At 40.3% G+C, this 19,436-nt stretch overlaps 1 protein-coding gene across 1 annotated transcript in view; it reads left to right on the forward strand.

Moving 5' to 3' along the window:
- Window positions 1-18,493, forward strand: part of SETDB2 (SET domain, bifurcated 2) — a 35,456-nt gene extending 16,963 nt beyond the window's left edge. Inside the window, exons 4-16 of the mRNA XM_009999083.1 lie at window positions 1,003-1,062; window positions 3,291-3,413; window positions 5,007-5,072; window positions 5,812-5,914; window positions 6,622-7,188; window positions 8,635-8,754; window positions 9,906-10,075; window positions 10,500-10,728; window positions 12,616-12,700; window positions 13,676-13,784; window positions 14,492-14,823; window positions 15,956-16,044; window positions 18,376-18,493. Coding sequence (XP_009997385.1) covers window positions 1,003-1,062; window positions 3,291-3,413; window positions 5,007-5,072; window positions 5,812-5,914; window positions 6,622-7,188; window positions 8,635-8,754; window positions 9,906-10,075; window positions 10,500-10,728; window positions 12,616-12,700; window positions 13,676-13,784; window positions 14,492-14,823; window positions 15,956-16,044; window positions 18,376-18,493 — 2,171 coding nt within the window. The remainder of the gene's footprint in view (window positions 1-1,002; window positions 1,063-3,290; window positions 3,414-5,006; window positions 5,073-5,811; window positions 5,915-6,621; window positions 7,189-8,634; window positions 8,755-9,905; window positions 10,076-10,499; window positions 10,729-12,615; window positions 12,701-13,675; window positions 13,785-14,491; window positions 14,824-15,955; window positions 16,045-18,375) is intronic.
- Window positions 18,494-19,436: the final 943 nt, after the last annotated feature.

The following is a 19,436-nucleotide window of genomic DNA, read 5'->3' on the forward strand; positions in this document are numbered from 1 at the left end:
CGGTAAGTGGCGCCGGTGGTGGGGCCCGACCCTGGGCTGCGGCTCCTGGTCGGCGCTGCACAGCCCCAGCCCTGCTCTGCTTCCCCCCCAGGTGCGCTGAGCGGCGAGGGCCGGAGCAGAGGGGAAGGGGCTGCGAGGGCCACCCCCCCGGCTCGATCTCCCAGCTGAGCGGGGCCCGGTGATACCCCAGCCAGTGGGACAGCCGCCCCAGGAGATGGATGAGAAAGGAAGTAAGCCGTAATTTTATTATTTTTGTTGTTAAAAAATGTTGTTTTGAGCAGTCATTAGGCGGATCTTGTGAGAGACTTCCCAAGGAGTCAGCAGTCTTCACTTAACCTGTTTTCCTAGTCAGCCAAGTGACATCTCTATTGCCAGAATGCATGTAAACGTGTTTTGTTTTCCTCATTTATGGCGTAGAGAAGCATAAGTAGCTGAGTTGCAAGCAAGGTTCGTTCTGTGCTCTCTGTGTCGTGAGTGAGGATAGTCAGAGATCTGCTGTCGTCAGTGCTGTTGAAGGATGCTGCCTTCTGCAGTGAAGTTACCTTCCATCTGTTGAGAAATCGATTCAGTAATTCTTTACCAAAAAATTCTTTACCTAGATTTTTTTCCTAAGTGAATTAGTTTACTACTGCACTGTAGTGACAGCATTAATTAGAGGAAAAAAAAAATAAATAAGAGAGAGAAATGTGAACTAATAAGAGGTGAGGTTTATGTAGGCTCAGCTGAATATGCTGGGAGGTATAGGCCATCTCATGACAGCTTCATGATTGAGGGATAATAAAAAATGACCTATGTGAAGTAAATTTCCTGGCACAGCTCAAAACACTCAAATGAGTGTTTTTCAGCAGTCTTGACAAGATATGGGAAAACTATTTCATCACAACACTTTCTCACAGTGCTGCCACTGCTACTTGCTGTAGTATTTATTTGTTTTGAAAAAGTTTTGAAAAATTATGTAGCTCCAACCATGTCAGTTACTTGTTTGTTCTGCACCTCTTGCAGTGCTGCATGACTTGGTTGAAGTGGAGAACCTTGCCAGTTCCAGGGAGAAGTGGACTGAAGGTAATATAATTTGGGTTTATGGATGGAAAAGCAAAAGTAGTATATATTTGGCACCACTTCTGGTGTGAAAATGATAACCAGAAGACAGTACTTTTGCCTTCTATAGTGTATATGTAAGATGTTAATCAGCAACACTACAGGTCTTTTATGGGAAACCTACACCCAAATACTTTTTCTGGTAAGTAGCCTTGGTTTTGGCTGCTTGTTTCTTGCTCTGGCATCCGTCACCTGCATGATGATATATAAAAGAGATACATGGCCACAAGGATCCTATAGAGGGAACAGACAATCCCTCCAAAGGTGATGGCCTCAGCCTGGTTCAGAACTTTTGCCACCACGTGCCAGTCCACACATTGAGTCATCAGCTGGTGAGAAAATTTCAAATGCCAACAAGGTAGATGCATCCTTTGTCTGTTCTTTCCCTGTTCTCTTGGCTGGGGTTGGCAATAACAACATTAATACTGGAGAGGAGATTAGTGATCTGGACACCTGTCCTTTTTGAAATGAGTTTCATACTCCCATCTTTGCTTCTCCATGCAAAACCAAATGTTTTAATGCTGGAGTTTCAGGGCACTCCAGCATGAGAACTGGGCAAGCATTGCCAAGGTGAGCATGTGGTTTGAACACTATAGGCAGTAGTTTGTATTTTATTTCCTTCTGACCTAAACAGGATTATAACTGATTACCCAGAAATTAAAACCTGTTTTGCCACCCATCCTCTGAAGTAATCTATCCACCAGAGCTATCCAGGCTTTAGTAGGTGTGTTTAAATATCTGAAAACAGATGACAATTAGGACAGCAGTTTTAATCTGCAGTGGTGGAACTTGTGCACTAGGATTTCCAAATGCATATTTTTAAACACACATATTAAATATATAAATTAATCAGTATTTTAAGTTGTGATACTGTCATGCACATCAAAAGGATGGGAATGGCACAGGGCAAATGTTGTCTCTTGGAGCAGTAGTATAGGTTTCCAGAAAGTTTTATCAGCATTTTTTTGTAATGGGACTTCGACGTTTCCACATTTTTTCTTTATATTTCTGTGAACATAAAAACTCATGAAATGAAGTAGAGAGTTAGTGCCAAATCAGTTGTTTCATGAGATTGAGGACTTTCAGCATGGCCTGTTGATATTAAACATTATGCTCTTAGCTGATGGTGATGGAAGCAGCAGGGGTTGTGGTGACAAAAGATTGTTACTTTCTTCACTGCTGTCATGATGCTTTTGAGAATAATCATAGACTCTGTACTGCCATAGCATTATGTAGGTTCTGGTGTCTTGGACAACAGAAGTAGTTCTCTGCTAAGTCAAAAAACGGGGAAATACTTTTTACTAGCCTCACAAGAACAGAGTATTTCATGACTGGTAAGATGTCAGCCTAGCACATTTGCCAGCTGTTTATCATTGAAGAAGAGAAACCCTACCCATGAGAGACAGGGTTTTCTTTTCCAGCATCATCTGTTGACAGACTTCATCATATTCCCGTTTCAGAGTCCTTGCCAAAGATGCAGTGCTAATATTTTAACAAGAGCTTTCATGAAGGGAATTAGTACCTCAAAGCTACGTACACTTGGAAGAGAAGTGGTTTGGAAACAGTAGCTTAAAAACATTTATTTGAACAAAATGTTCTTTATGCATTTTTCTAGTGGAGGAAGGAGGCACAATATAAAGGTTGTATTAATTATTGCAACGGATACTACTTGATGAACATCTTATCATATGAAATCCTATCATATGAAAACATTTTGAACATTTTTTCTCTAGAAAATTTACCAAAAATATTGATGGGACAGAATAGCTTGTATAGCTAGGGGAGTTTATAGCTATAAAAATAATATGTTCAGTTCATGCAGTTGAAAATATTCTCCTGTGTCACTGCTGTGAATTTCAGTGGGGATTAATTTATAGTGGGACTAATTTGCTGGTTTTTGGACAAAGGCTTCCACAGCGGCCTTTGTAGACATGCTTGAAAAGTTCCTTGAAGGAACATCATGAACCGTCAGAAGCCACTCCAGTTCTTTTGTCTTTTGACATATTTCACTTTCTTGAGTAGGTTTAGGAATATATTCCTAAAGGTTTAAGCCTACAAAAGAAGACAGCAGTCCTGGCTGTATTTTCAGAAGTTAAATGAGTGGAAGCCTTTGAAAAGTCCACTAGGAGCTACTTGTGGTTTCAGACTTCTTGGGAAATGTGCAGACCTATAAATAGAAATTTGCATTTCAGGTGATTTGAAGACATTTTGGACACAACTGGGAGGTAGAAGAGTTGATGTCATATTTGAGCAGGTGCAAAATGTGCTCCTGTTGCTAAAGGAAAAGATCAAGAATGGAACAGCCACAAACCAAGGTTTGAAATCCTTATAATGGTTTTAGCTGGACTGCAGGGGAGGTGTGGCCTGTTTTGTGTGCGGCTGTGTGATAACCTGCCACAATTCAGATATCTCTGAATTTGAATTACTTGGTAGTTGGTGTTTTTAAGCACTTCTATCTGCTTTTTTTTAAAAAAGGGCTAGTAATTTTGGGTGCATTTTGCCATTTTCTTGGTTTGCCTGTATACTTTTTCAAAAAATGCGTGAATCTTAAGCACATGGAACTGAAGTGTTTATTCTTGAGAAGTAATGAAACATCTGCAGTGCCTTGCCTTTTGTTTATCATCAGAAGTTTTAGCCTGTCAAACTGATCTCAGTGAACTGAATCGTTTTGGGGTGGGATTATAATCATATAAGTATTATGTCATGTCAGAGACACCATTATAACTTGAAACTTAAGCCAAAAAATGTGACAGCACTGCATTTAAGGCTGCTTCTGATTTTCATGGCAATATGTTTCCTTCATCAAAATCAAGTCTCGTAAGCTTGGAGGAGTATACAGGTTTCTTTTCATTGGTTTATTTAATTCAGATGTTTGTTTTGGTCAAGTCATCCATGTAACTGTAATCTATAGATCTTACTGGTTTTTGTGTCATAAAATGTACAGTAGTGTAAGATGCTTTTAAACAGATAAAGCCACTCATTGTGCATTACACTGCTTCTTCTAAATCGGTAGCGAGATTTTTTACTTACTTGAACTCCCACATCTTGATTCTTATGAAAAAATATTGCAGCAGTGTATATGTCAGAGTTGAATTTGAATCCCCAGGTGACACAATCAGTCTATGACCTAGCTAAATTTGAATGTTTTTATGCTTTGTTCTGTAAAGATTTCAAACGAAAATATTAGCATGGGGTTTGCTGACATTTGTCTGCCACCTTGTAATATTTATTGCATGAGGTAAGAGGCTGAGACAGAACTGGTCTCTTCTTTGTGGTGTTCAGGCTGTCTGAAGGCCATTTCCACCAGCTTAGGAGTAGCATTAATTTGGTCTGCCAGGATCAGCCCTTCTTAGCAGGAAGATGACTAGTTTGATGACAAAGAGAGAAACTTACTCAAATGGTGTTTATGTATATTACTACTATTGGAGGCTACTGGTTTGTGTTTGGAAACATTCCAGCAGCTTTCCAAAAGCCGGAGAATATTTGGTGCTGATTGACAACTACTAATATGAGCTGTAATTTTATTGTAATTTTTAGATGTGTTTGTTAAGGACTGTGGCGGAAAAGGTTTCTAGTAGTTTCAGGCTTGCATTGCTCTAGATTAGCATAGTGAGGAAAGAAGTGTCCCTGGACACTTACAGGCTGCCCAGAGAGGTTATGGAATCTCCTTGGCTGGAGACATTCAAACCCCACCTGGACACGTTCCTGTGTGATGTACTCTAGGTGACCCTGCTCTGGCAGGGGGGTTGGACTAGATGATCTTCAGAGGTCCCTTCCAACCCCTAAGATTCTGTGATTCTGGATTCTGTCATTCTGAGGACTTACACTCTGTTTTCTCCATTATCATTGTCCCTATTATCATTACTTAGATTACACTTCATATTTGTTTTGGTTTGGTTTTTCCATAGAGTGCTGGCAGGCTTGGGCACTAGTGAATGAAGCTAACCTAGGTGATCTCTTAACTTCGACAAATGGTATGTGCATCTCGATTGTATGCATTTGGTATATGGATTTAGTTTGACTTGTTTTACCCACCAGGAGCTTATGTCTCTTCACTGAAAACATAATCATTAGTTTCCTCAGGTACTTGACTGTGGAATCTCGTCTGGGTTTGTACTTCTGTGGTTTGTGTTTATATGTATATGGCATGTACCAAGTGAGGAAGGTTTGAACTCAGAAGCCCTGATGAACCTGAGCTGGATGCAGGCAGAGTCATCTTGTGCACTGCTGCACTAGCTATAATAACCTGGCATCCTTTTATGTTTATATGCTTCATACGTGTGTTGTCTGGAGGTACCGTGAAAGCCACATGGAAGGTTTTAATGTGGAGATCAGCTGGTGGTCTGTGAAAAAGGGTAGATCTTAATATTGCATTTCTGTCTCCAGTTTGTCAGTGCGTGCCTGAGTTTTTCCCCTTTGAGGAAAGGGACAGAGGGAGAGGAGGACCAGGAGAGAAAGCATGAGCGCATATGTTGTCTGTCAGTGACTCATTTGCACACCTATATGCAAATGGTAACTTTTGTATAAGTTATGAAAAGCAGCTTCTTTTTTTTAGTAGGACCCTTGCTATAATGCTCTTTGTTAGCAGTAGTTCGTAGCAATGTATTGTTTTTCATGTGTTTTGACAATTATCTCTTTAGTAACTAAAGCAAGTACATTTATAGATTGAAATGTGAATTGCTGAAGTCTTTGCTTGTGTTCAAATTTTTTCAGGAAGTGATGTATTTGATGAAGATGGCATACAGGAAACCAAACCCAAGTTGCAGCCTCTTCTTACAGATGACAACACTGCAACCTCTGTAGAAGGTACTTACAGGTCAGTGTATTTAATAGTTTATTCCAGTTCCTTATTTGACATAATGTCTCGTGCATTTGAGAGAGATTTTAACCTCTCTTGTCTTTCTAAAATCAATGTTCTAAACCCAGTTTTGAATCGTGTTAGTTTTCAAAGTGAAAATATTTTCAACTTGGCCTACGTGAAGAACACGAGATTTTGAGTAGGCTTGTCTAACTTACTATGTGAGAATCTTGCAGAAAAAACAGGGCGTTAGGTTGTGAATAAAGATCTGTGACTATTACCAGAATTATCAGGGTTAGAACGTAATCATTTTTCAGCTCAGTTCTCAGGCTTCTACAGACTGTGCAAATGACTTAGTCTGTCAGGCACGTGACTTAGTATCTCTGTATTTAGCTGCAAGTGCTGATTAGGAAGAAGGGGGTAAAGTTATCATGCCTTTTTTTTTTTTTAATGTCCTTTCTCTTATTTAGTAAGTTCTTTCTGGGAAGAAGCCGTTGCTCTGTGATTTGTTTTTTTTTAATGCCACTGAATATGTCTTCATATGATGTTAGGACAGTAACACAATGTGAACAGGGACTCAGTGAAACCCTTGGCCTTCTAGCAATGGGCTTTTTCCTTCCTACATTAGTAATATTGAACCACTAAAAACCTGAGAGTTTTACTGGTTGTCTAAGATGCTGCTGTTTTTTCTTTTTCTTTTTTTTTTTTTTTTTCCTTCCAAATAGCGAAAAGGGTGAGATTGAAAAAACAGGTTCAGGGAGTAAAGAAGCATCCAGTCAAATTCAAGATTTACCTTTAAAACTGCAGTATCAGAACCACAAGTGCTCTAGTGCATGTCTCGCCAAGAGAGCAGCGGACTCCTACAAGGGTGAAAATCCTCTGAAGATCCCAATCCTGTTTCACTTCCAAAGACGCCATGCAAAAGCAGACTGCCTTTCCAAATCACTGGATGTGAACTATAAAGCTCCTTGTGGCCGAAGTCTGAGAAACTTCCAAGACGTGCAAAATTATCTTTTTGAAACGGAGTGTAACTTTTTATTTGTTGATCATTTCTCCTTCAACACCTACGTACTGTTGGGCAGGAACACTGTAAATCCCAAACCCCTCGTGTTTGATTTTGATATCAGCAATGGAGCTGAGTCTGTGCCCGTTTCCTTCTGCAATCATCTTGACCGCGCAAGATTACCTTATTTCAAATACCGGAGGGCATCGTGGCCCCGTGGTTATTATCTTAACAATTTCTCCAGCATCTTTGTGGATTCATGTGACTGCACAGACGGCTGCATTGATAGGTAGGTAGAAAAATCTAATCCCAGACAAGTGATGGATGTTGCCCCAAATAGCTGGGTGGTGATGTCAGTGTGAAGGCACACGGTGCCACACAATGATGGACCAACACTGATGGAATACCTGAGGCAGTTGTCTTGTGCCATGCTTTGTGTTGACTCACACCACTGTGTCTTTGTCTTCTCCAGAACTTGGGTGCTTCTACCTGTCAGCCTCTGTTGTAGGGAAGGAAGTAATCAACAGGAGGATTATTGTGTTCTTTTCCCTTTCTTCCCAAATTGGCTGTGCTTCTCCTGGTGGAGCTGGCAAGCATATCTCTCAGCTTTGGGAAGGGAGTGGGGAAGGGAGAGGCTTGTTTTCCTGGCAGGCAGGGAAGGATCCTGAATGACAACTTCTCCTGCAGCTCCTGCTATGGGGTGGAATCCTAGAGATAGGATGTGACAGCCTGGAGGTATTCAGTCATTTGGGACTCCAAACATTCCTGAGGACAGAGGAAGAAACCCTTGATTACGACATGTACATCCCATCATTCCCCTTGTCTAAACAGAGACTATGAAATCCTGTGGTCACAGAACACATTGTGTTCTGAGCAGTTCAAATGGTGTTGCTCACTGCTGTCTTTATTTCTAAAGCCCAGTAACTCTGAGCTACATATGACTCTGAGGGAACCTGCCACTGTTAACATGCAAGTTTGGTAATCATTTTGTCCGCTTCCTTGAAGGGTGTTTGGTTAATGGCTGGACTCAATGATCTTAAAGGTCTTTTCTAACTGAAAACAATTGTACAGTTCTGTGACTCTAATAATTAAAGTTCCTTAGTTTCAGCTGAGTGATGGGGAGGAGCAGGCACACAGAGCTGCTGCTTTGCTCTGAGCTCCCCCAAGAGTTGCGATGCATTTGATGTGCAGTTTTAGGGTTCAGGATTTGGTCTGTTGCTGTTTGCACAAACGCTGTAGGTCTTTGGAGATGTCAAGACATGAGATGGTGAAGAACAGCATTATTGCTTGACTTCTCCAATCCACAGTGTGAAATTCTTCACTTCCTGGGGGCTAGGGTGGGAGGAGAGTATGAAAGTAGGGGCTAACAGGCTAGGATGCTGTGCCAGAACAGGTAATTTTTATTCCTTCATTCAATCCCTTTGGCAGTGTCCTGTTTATAATACATTGCTGTTGTATTTCAACTGTTTGAACCTGTTTACAGAGCTTGGCATAAGAACGGGGTTAGAGTGGAAGAGCATGATCATTGTAAAGCACCCATAACCAGACAAGAGGCAAAGAGAAGGGCAGAATGCCTGATATGGCCTTGTGGAGTGAAAACTGAGGGTGGGGGAAATACAGGTGTATATATGAAAGTGTGTGTGTTTATAGCCAAGTGCATTTCAAATTACCTAGATGTATGTTTTATTTACGGTGCCCCAAACACATTCTGAGATGTTTTACCGTTACTTTTTAGGTCAAAATGTGCATGCTTGCAGCTAACTGCAAAAGGCTATAGTAAAATTTCTCTGTCTCCAAATACTAAAACATCCCGTGGATATAGTTACAAACGACTGGAGGGGCCTGTTCCTAGTGGGTAAGAAAGATCAAACTATTGACTGTTATTTTATTTATATGTTCTTATTATACTACTGTAGTGTAAGAGCTACAGGACTAAAATAACTGCAGTTTCTGGATTACTGAAACCTTCCATTTTTGTCACAATTTTACTGACAGATCAGGATGATAAAAAATAATGTGACTTGAGTAATAGGAGCAAAAAACAACTTTTGTACTGCAGATGCTGCACTTTTCACAGCTTAGTTTAAGGTCTAAGAAGAGCATGAAGAGTAACACAGTGTTAGCTGGTTCAGGAGCTCAGGCTATATCTGGCCAATGTGCTGTTGTATTCAGGCATGCCAAGGGGAGAATGGAGAGGGGAAGGAAACGTGCTGCAAGGGAAGGAGATCTATCACAAGACCTTCAGAGCTTTTATCAGCCAAAGATCACCCATTTGCTCTATAGGACCAGAGTCCTAAAGAAATAGCTGTTGCCAGACTTTTCTTTATGTGACTCTTCCAGGAGTCTCCAAAGTTATCCCAGTGCTGCAAGTATTCACACTTTAATTCAGTTCCCATGGATTAATATGTGACCTGGGGAAGGTGGCAGTAACCTCAGGTATTTTGGAGAAGAGTTGTGCAAGGTATCACTCTGCAATAGCCAAGGGCTGAACCCACAGGTTTAAGGAGCCCCTTTCAGTCCTTTGTTGCTGCATGATGTTATTTTGTGGTTGGCATGCAGAATTAAATTGTGAGTGAACCCAGAAACAAATGCAAAAAATCCATCATTGTGAATTCTTTTAGAAAAAACTTTGCTAAATCCTAAAACTCATGACAACTACAGTGAGGTCCAGGCATACAGTTTGTTTTGCTGAAGTTTGTTCCAGCACAGAATTAGGTGCTTCACAGGGATTTCTCCTCCTGTGTGATTTACTCCTATAAAATACAGCATTTATTTTTTTCTTGTCTACTTACACCAAAAATCTGGCTGACCATTCCTTAAAAATGCTGAATCAGCAATCAAGAAAGTCACTGGTTCCAGAGCACTGCTGCGTGATCAGTTTTAGTCAGAGTCTTCATCTTTTCAGTCAATTTCCTTATAAATACACAGGAGGGAAATTAATAATAACAACTTTGTTTTGGTAGTACAGTCTTTTACATGATGTTTTGTTTTGCTTCCTCTTGACAGGATTTATGAGTGTAGTGTGTTGTGCAAGTGTGACAAGATGATGTGTCAGAACAGAGTTGTACAGCATGGCATTCAGGTCAGGTTGCAAGTGTTCAACACAGAGAAGAAAGGCTGGGGTGTCCGCTGCCTGGATGATATCGACAAGGGGACGTTTGTTTGTACTTACTCAGGTAACAGAAGGTGACCTATGGAAGATGTATAGCATAATTCTCCCTCTCTTGGCCTGTGCCCAGGGATTTTTTTGAGAATCAAACAGGGAAATGTGTTGGAAGAGAAGCGAGTCAATACTATCTTAACTTGCAAGATGATCAAACAGACAGAAGAACCTTGAAGAGCTCTGTAATGTGATTGTGCCAGACAAACAATTAAAACATTCTGGAGCAAAGCTTATTTCAGACTGTTGATTTTCCCCTCACAGGACTGTGCATCCTATGCAAGGGCTTGTTTTGCTTCAGTATAAATGGATTCATATTTTGCTTTCCCAAATAATGTTCTTGTATATTTTTTTTAATGGAACTTTGAACTGCAATAGTTAGTGTGATCCATCTTAGCAAACAAACAATTTAAAAATAAATACGTTTCTTTTTCTCCCAGGCAGATTAATGAGCAGAACCGAAGTTCAGGTATTAGGAGATGTTTGTCAAGATCTAAAAGAGAAGAGTGCTATGAAAGAAGGAGACAATGGCTTTTTTTCCAAAAAAAGAAAACTTGACCCTGATCATTCAGATTCTGTGGTTGAACTAGTGCAGACTGGCAAAAATGACATTCTTGAGAAGCAGAAGTCTTTGTCACAGATTGTGGATAACGAAAATAAATCAACCCTGTAAGTTTACCAAAGCAAACTTAATCATGAAAAAACTAATATTCTGCTATTCTAGGAAGTCCTTTATGAAACTTGAAGTAGAACTGAATGTCTTCAGCAGAGGGTGTTTTTTCTTCTTTCTCAACCTTTTTGTTAATTCCTGATTATTTCTTCTAGTGGGACAGAGCTTTCCTCTATATTAATTCTAGTTACTGTGTATACCACTTGGCATTTTCTAGAAACCTAGTTAATTTCCTGGGTATACTTGTTCTGTTTGGGGTATCAATCATTATGCTAATTTGAAAAAATTAATAAAAGAGACAAGATAAATGATTTAAAGGTACGTGAGGACACTCAAGGGTTTGATAACAAGTTAGTCAGATTGTCCTGTCCTTTGCTCCCAGTCTTAAACCTCTGCTTCTTTGTGACAGAACCTTTCCTACTAGGAGCCTTAACCTTTCCTGTTAGGAGTCTGACAAGACCTCATTTTCACAATGAATTATGCAAAAATTCTGGTCCTGTTTTCATTTTATAGTCAGATCTCATAGCTTGTCAGGATTCCTAAACCATGTGGCTTTGTCCATAGTGTGCTGTAGCCTTTTCAGAAGGAAGTTGGGAGCTTGTTTATTTAAACTTTATTCCTTGCTCTGCCACATTATTTTGTAAACACTTTCTTTGTACTATTCAGAAATTCTTGATCATTTGGTAGTAGAAGAGTATTGTGGACCTTTGAGAAGCACCATGGAATTGCAAATGAAAACTTTTTGAGATACACTTGCATTTCAGTATCTTGAAAGCCTGATGAATTCATCATTTTGTAAATTACATAATTATCAGCAGCTAGATTTTACTTCTAAGTAAGTACTGTTACTAAAAATTGCAGGGAAGCACAATTTTAAAGTTGTGTTTCCTGCACTGCTGCCTTAAATCTTCTAAATTTCCTGATAATAAAAATGCTTCACGTGGGCTGTGTAAAAAAAAAATATTACAGACAGAAAGACTTTTTTAGTTTGCTGCTTAAGGAATGACAGTCCTGCTGATCCAAGAAACCTTTGAGAAGATGTCAGTGTGCTAAGTCTGACACATCATTCACTGAAACAGATAGCCTTTAAAAGGACAAACAGTGTTATCATGGTATAATGTCACAACTTCTTGTGGCTACTGCACTTTTTGATTTTACAAAGGGTTTTTAATCTTAAGAAAGCCTTAAAGAACAGCATGCATTGCCATTAGCAGTAGGCCAAAAAAATATAATGATATTTTTTGTGGTAAGAAAATGCATATAAATACTTCGTGTTGAAAGTTTTCCTGAATAAGAGCTGTTACTTATTACTAGACATTGTTCAGGTACTAAGATTAGTTTTGAAACTGACATTCCTAATATATGTATCAGTTACTGCTTCCCATTCTTCCTCAGCCTTCTCCTTATGTGCAGGAGAGAGGCTCTTTTGTGGGAGAGTATTTCCTATATCTGGCTTATATTGCCTGTCTCCCTTCCTATCCTATGCCCCTACAACATCTTTGTTTTCTTGTTTGAAACTGAAAGTGGCAGCAGGGAAAAGGCAAAACTCTCTAGGTCCTCTATTTTGAGATGATCTGGTACAATAATAGTAAAACAATAGAGAATTTGTTTCTCTGCAGGAGAACTGGGAAGGAATATAAATGCAGCTGCTGATCTCTCAAAAAAAGTATGAACAACTGGTTTTTTTACAAATATTATTGAGAACATAACCTCGGTCCTCGATTATTAAAGGCAAAATAGTCACAGAACTTGGGGTGAGGCCAGATTGCTGGCTCTGGTGTAGTCTGTTCTTGATGAACTAGAGTCCCTTAGGGAAGTGTGTGTTGTGAGAGTTACTTAAGGGGCCTTTTTGTCTTTTTTAATTTCTTTTTGACCTTTGTGTACAGAGTTCATCCAAGGAATTTAAGTATTGCGACCATGAGAAGGCCTGGAACTAAAGCAGTTGTTTTTCGTAATCGCCAGCTAAAAATGGTAATAATAAGAAGTGGCTTTAATAGATTAATTTCTTACTGTGCTGATTATGTATGTTGTTTTTGACCTATTCATCTTACATGGTTACAAAGCTCTAATAGTGTTTCTTCATGACAATGTGTCACACTGTGAGCTAAGCTGGCACACTGGAAGCTGTACCCCATCCCTTCTCCATTATCAGTCCTGCAGTGTGTTCCCTGAGATGAGCACTAACTCAGGCTTCCCCCTTACCCAGCCTTCACTTACACTCCAGCCTGGACAGTCTTAAGAAATCATTCTCCACCCTCACCCCCAGTTGTAACTAACTGCAGGATTAGGGGGTCAGAGTGGTAACATTTTTGTCAAAAAATACGCCATAGCATGGAGAAAAGAAAATCTCAAGAGGTCAGTTTTTTCATGCAGTGCACAGCTGGGAGATTTTGATCTGACCTGAGTGTGAAGTGTTGCTTGCAAATATGTGCAAAGAAGGGAAACTGGTGAACTTATTCTGTAGGTTTCATTGATTTTGTTGCATTTCATGAATGCGTGTGGGATTTTCATGCTAACATTGGGCAGTGCTGTCCATTGTGGAGCTCCCATAGCCAGTTGCCTTTTTGTGATGGGAGAGGAAAAATACTGCCTCATCTGTTAAAGTTATTGGAACTGTGAAAGGCATGTTTGGGCTTTGGTTCAGCAGCTTACTCAAACATGTTTAAATTCTGGTGAAAAAGTTGGGACATAAGCACTTTTATTTAAAAGTTGTATTGTGTGGAGAGCTCCTTCCACGTTATTCTGAAGGATAATTTGAAAACAAGGTAAGTGTTGCATTGCAATGAATACATGAATTTTGGAAAGTCAGCCATAGCCATGCTTTACAGTAGGCTTCAAACTTCAACCCTAGAGTTCTAAAAGCCTCCTTCTATCCTGTGTTGACCCAGAGTTTCATACAGCAACAATACATCACAGTCTTTTCATTATCTTTTATTCTGTTTAAAGGGAGTTGATACACTGGTGTACAGTGCCAGCTCAGATGAAGAGAATAGTTCTCAGATTCATCAGTCAAGCAAAACAAAACTAACCAGTGGAACAAAGAAAGGAAAAGAAAGTAGGTCTGCAGAGATGTAAATACTGCACTCTTAGTACCCTTATGCCCCATCAGGTGATAGACTTAAAATGTAGAAAGTGATCTTTGGATGTGGGTAGGTCTGCTCTCAGAGTAGAATGATGTTGTATGCATAATGCCTAGGCTGTCCTAAGAGAGCTCAGCAGTAGAGAAATTATTTCTGCCTTGCATATTTCAGTGCATTAACTGGTACACAGAAAGCTTTTGCCTGCAAAGTTGATCTTGGGACATGCTGAACACTCCTGACAGCAGCTTCTCAAATTGGGCAATTGTGGGAAAGTTGGCATTGCAGATATTTCTGTATCACACCTGATACAAGTTCCATTCAACTGAAATTGAACAGGATATAATGTGGAGGTGGGGAGGGCTCAAGCTGGAGAGAGTGTGAAACTGATTATATTCACATGTGCGTCTTGTTTCTGCCTTAATTACAGTTTGTGATTCTCTCAGGTTTAAGGTTGGAGAATGATGATAAAATGCTATGTGGAAGAAGTGGATGTCCATTAGGCACTGCAGCAGGAAAGAGTCCTTTGTGGGAGGATTTAGGAGAGTCGTGACAAAATAGAAAAGAAGCTGCTTACATTTTGGGAAACAAAGAAGGGTGGGTGGCTGAGAGTTCAGGGCTGAAAAAAAGGAAACGCTTTGGCTTTAAACTGGCATTGAAGAACAACTTATGTGTCCATTGACAGAATCCACTCAGCAGCAGAAGGAAGAACATCCAATGGAAGCTGGACAGACTGAGCCTGCTGATGTGGACAGTGCAGAATGCAAAAGAAAGAATCTGTCTCTGCAGGGTGTTGATTGTGCCCAGTCAGGTGTGCTGGATGACACGTGTGTTATGAGGCCATCCAAAAATGTACCACTGAAAGCTGATTGTAGCACAGAAAATCCCAGGCATTCAAAAGAAGATGTGTTTTGTGAGGAGGCTGGTAGTGACAGGACACTTCTGAAGAATGCTAATGAAGAAAAGATTTATGTGCTGGATGCTACAAAAGAAGGAAATGTGGGTCGTTTTCTTAATGTAAGTTAAAAGTTAACATGTTCTTTTAGTTGTCTTGACTTAAATAAGTAAATAATATATTTGCATAAACTAGAAAGCTTTTGCACATGAACCATATATGTGGTAGGTGCGGAACATAGCAGGCTGTGTGGTGTTCCCTGCACCCTGGAGTGAGAGAACAGCAGGTCGGGTCACACTGGCAGTTCTTCCATAAGGCAGTGCATGCTATGTACTAGTTGGAAGTTTCTGGGACCACTAGGATCCTGAGTGAAATATTCCAAGTAACGAGTGACGTGTTTCTCCTGAATTTTTTAACATACTTTTTTGAGGGTCCAGAAAGCAAATGGCACATCTTGTTGAACAACAAGCATTCTCCCAACCATTTAGTGTGATTTAGTGTGATGATATTGTAGGAAGCTTCTCAACATTCAAGTCATAGGTTCAGAAGGTGGTCTGTCGTGCTGTGCACCTATCTGCTCCATAAGTCAATTTTGACTTGCCAAGAAACAATAATGAATTACCATGTACCTCCAACTGAGATGAGTGTTTCATAGACACATCTGCAAGTGCTCTGCAAGTAACTGATTTATCTTCATTGGTGTGAATATGTATCTTAGAAAAAAATCCCTGCATACATTTAAACCATTCTTCATTTAAGAGGTAATATGGTGTTAAGCTTAGTAACACATCTTGCTGAAACCTTTATTCTGCTTTCATGACCATACATGTGTGCCTACTTGCGCCTGAATGACGTTTCGTATCTCTTTGTCGACATAAGCAATCATTTAATCTATTGCTTGCCCCCTGGCACTGCTGCTCTGACAGCAAGAGGCATCTGTCACACACTGATCTGTGGTGCATCATGAATCAAAGATGAATTCTAACCATAAATTTGTGGACTACAGCTTGATAAAAGAATGTGGTTTTTGTCAGCAAAACTATTTTCCTAACATGATGGAAATCATACTTTAAAGAGACATAGTTACTGCAAAAATAAGTGGCAGTGGCACTGAGTAGTAGAGAGGTTTTGTGTGGGCTGGAGAAGGGAGAGAAGAACCTGCCTTACTAGTGACCGGTATCTTGACACAAATAAGTTCTTTTGCCAACAATAAGCTGTTTCACTCTTTTCTAATTCAAGGATTTTGTTTTACAGCACAGCTGCTGCCCAAATCTCTTTGCACAGAGCGTGTTTGTGGAGACTCACAACAGAAGTTTCCCATGGGTGGCATTCTTCACAAACAGGTGAACTTTTGGAGTTTTAATGTTCATTCAAGGCACTAGGGGAAAAAGCAGTGCTTAGTTATTAGGAAGTAATTATGCAAAAGAGGGACAGATGCTTAGATCATGAAACTACGTAACTACCTTCTTATTGATGGCTTCTTATTCTGCACTGAAGACTGAAGGAATACAGCTGTTCATTGTCACTGCTGAGTTTTTCTTCAGTTTAGCCCTGAAATGTAAGGCTGGAAAGCTTAATTTTAATGTGTCCGTTTCAGTGAAAATCTTCAGTGGAAAAATAGGTTTCGCTCAGCATGGTAATTTTGAAAGCCAAGGTTCACTGATCCCAGTGATGTGTTTCAAGGAATGGCCAGCAGGTCTGGATCTCATAGAGAACGACTGGACCCTTAAAGGGTCTTAAGGCTGGTAGAGTTTGTGGGCCAAACAGGCTGGGTCTAAGTCTTCTTGTCGCAGCTACCAAGAGAACCAGGATTCTGTGTAGGCCAGCATGTCCTAAGAAGGTGACAGTAGGATACTCAGGAGTGAAGACTTTCTTAAAGCAAAAGATGTAGCCTACCCTTAGTGGATGACAGAACAGGAAATAAAGAGAGCTGGTGCCACTGAGACACAAGAAGGCAGCAGCTAAACCAAGGAGGAGAAGGATTAATTGTATAAATTAAACTAGCTGATGCATGTGACAGCAGGAGTACTAGGTGAGAACTGAAAACAGAGAGGAGAGGATTTGTTCCGGACTAACTGACCCCAGGGAACACTTGAACACTGTGGAGCCTTGCAGCCCTGGACCGTAATCACACAGATGCTATGGATTGCACTGTGAGGAGGGCTTCCAAGAACTGTGAAGACAATGTTTTGAGATACATCAGAAAAAATACTTTGTTTTAGAGAGGATCTTTCTTGCTCGCTTGCTCAGTAAACAAGTGTTGTTTTGCCAACTTACGCTTTACCAAAGGGACAGAGTCAGCACAAAGGACACAAACACCCAGTCAAAGAAGCCAGCTTATCTTTACAGGCTGAGGTTAACAATGATACAATAACCACTAGAAACAAACACACAAAATATCTGCTAAAGACAAATATAACAAAACTAGAATACTGTAGCAAAGTCAAAGCAAAGCACAACAATGCCTCTAATCATTACTGCACAAAAGACAGCTGTAGTGATCAAGCACACAAAATCCAAAATACCTGGTTTATCTTCAGCATAAGCAATTTGTGCGTGATAGTTTAAACTTACAATTACACCACAAAACTTAATAACTATAAAATATAGAGGGTTCATCCATAGGTCAACTCTAGCCTGAACCTATTGTCCAAGCCTTAGTACTTCAAGCGTGTAACAGGGATGGAGACCAGTGGAGAGAGGCAATAGTGGTCAGCACTTACTGAAAAAGATTGTTACAAGAATATTCCCTTGGCTGGCCCTCTTGCTTTCTGGCAATCACCCTCTTGCACCTTTTCTATACAGGGGCTGCATCTGGATCATTGAGCTTAACTATGTATCTTCCATGAACTTACACAGTCACCTTTTATTTGTTTTACATTTTTGGTTTTCAGAACATCTTAAGGCAGCAAGTCACAGGTTGCAATTATGTTGCATTTGAAATGTCCTCATTTTGTTTGTTCTCAGCCTGCTGCCTGATAATTCACTGGGTGTTCCTTGTATCATATCCGTGAGAAGTATCAGATAATTACTGTCTTCCTTATAATACTCATATTGGATTGTATTTTCCTCAGTTGTCCCTCAGCATTTTAGTCTCAGGTATTTAATTTGGCATTCATTTTGGGCAATGAATTTCCTATCTTAGCAACTTATTATCTTTCATGTACTGTCAGAGTGGCTGGATCATGAGGAGCATGTGTTTAATTCTGAGTCTTAGGCTTTCTGCACATAGTGCGATTGCATTAAAACTTAGCTTGTCAGACTAAAGATGATAGTCTTCATCACCAGTGTATCTAGAGAACTGTCTGTGTTCTCATTTAGTTGTATTCACTTATATGTTTTTTCCTTTTTTTTTGGTCTGATTTGTATTTCCCATAATTAGCTTCTAAGTTAGGGTCAGAGTCTAAATAACTTGCTCTATTGCACTGCTTGATAAATTCTTTTATTCTAGGTATGGGTTTATTGTACTCTCTGTAGCTCTGGTAGGCAAAGCAGCACGTGTGTGCCAGCAACACCTTGTATCTCTTGGTTTTCTCCCAGTGAGCTTCCTGTGTGATGCTCCCTGTCCCCTACAGTTTTGGGTTTTGCATGTGAGTTGTTGGTGACAAAGTGTAAGCAAGTGCTGTACTATTTCACTTAGTTCAAACAAATTGACCAAGTGTTTTCTTCCTTAGGCATGTGAAAGCTGGAACCGAACTCACGTGGGATTATGGTTATGAAGCTGGAAGCATGCCAGAGACAGAAGTTTCCTGTCAGTGTGGAGTTCAGAAGTGCAGGAAAAAAACCTTATAGGCAAAGCTTTCCTACTGTCACCACATCTTGTACCTGGAGATTTCTATGCTGCAAGGGACTGCTACGCAGTGAACAATGCATTGAAGTCCATGGTGCTAATTACATACAACTAAAATGTGATTCACCTGAGTGTTTTTTCAATTTACATTTAAATGTCACTTTCATAGTTTACAGAATTATAACTGTTTGTCATCAGAACAGTCATCAGACAGATAATTTCTATGCTCCTGGTCTTCCCCTCCCTCCCCTCCCCTGCCACGTTTCATTTGAAAGCAAAGTCCACAGTGCACTGGAGGAACTGATGCTTCTGTACCATCTGCAGCAGAGACATGACAGATGCAAAGCAACAGTTAGTTTCTGTTTTCCATGTCCTTCCACGAGCCTGAGTTAGCAAAACTCAGTCTTCTGATACTTTGATGAATGCAAGTCTGCCTGTTTGGGGGCTAAGAATTGTTAAAATATACCAAAACCCGATGGATCCAGTCAGAGAGGTAGTGTTTGTTGAACATAGAGAAGATTAATCAGAAGAATTTTGCAGAGCTGTGTTCATGCTACAAAGTGAGCTGGGCGGGTCCTTTTGGTGCCAGAGAGAAATTACTGGTTTTGTTGGGTTGCATCACTCTCCTTATTTGTGACACAGAAGTCCCTGAGAAATCCTGTGTCCCTCGTTTCAGTGCCATATTGTGTAGTGTGGGACAGGTGGGCCACAGAAGTCCTAGCCGTGTGGTTTGTTGATAAGAGAGAAAGCAGCTACATTAGGTGACATGGATGCAGAAGGGTGGTCTGAAATGAAGCAAGGGATGGGCGTGGAGGTGTGTGGCACTTGCATGTGTTGTTGGAGCCTTGTGCAAAAAAGGTGGTGTCACAGATGAGCAGTTTAGACCACTTGAAGACCCACAGGCAATGTTATCAGTAAAAGTGGCTTTACTGAAGTGAAACGTAA

Source organism: Chaetura pelagica, unplaced genomic scaffold (assembly GCF_000747805.2).
Source record: "Chaetura pelagica isolate M959 unplaced genomic scaffold, ChaPel_1.0 scaffold226, whole genome shotgun sequence".
NCBI lineage: Eukaryota > Metazoa > Chordata > Aves > Apodiformes > Apodidae > Chaetura > Chaetura pelagica.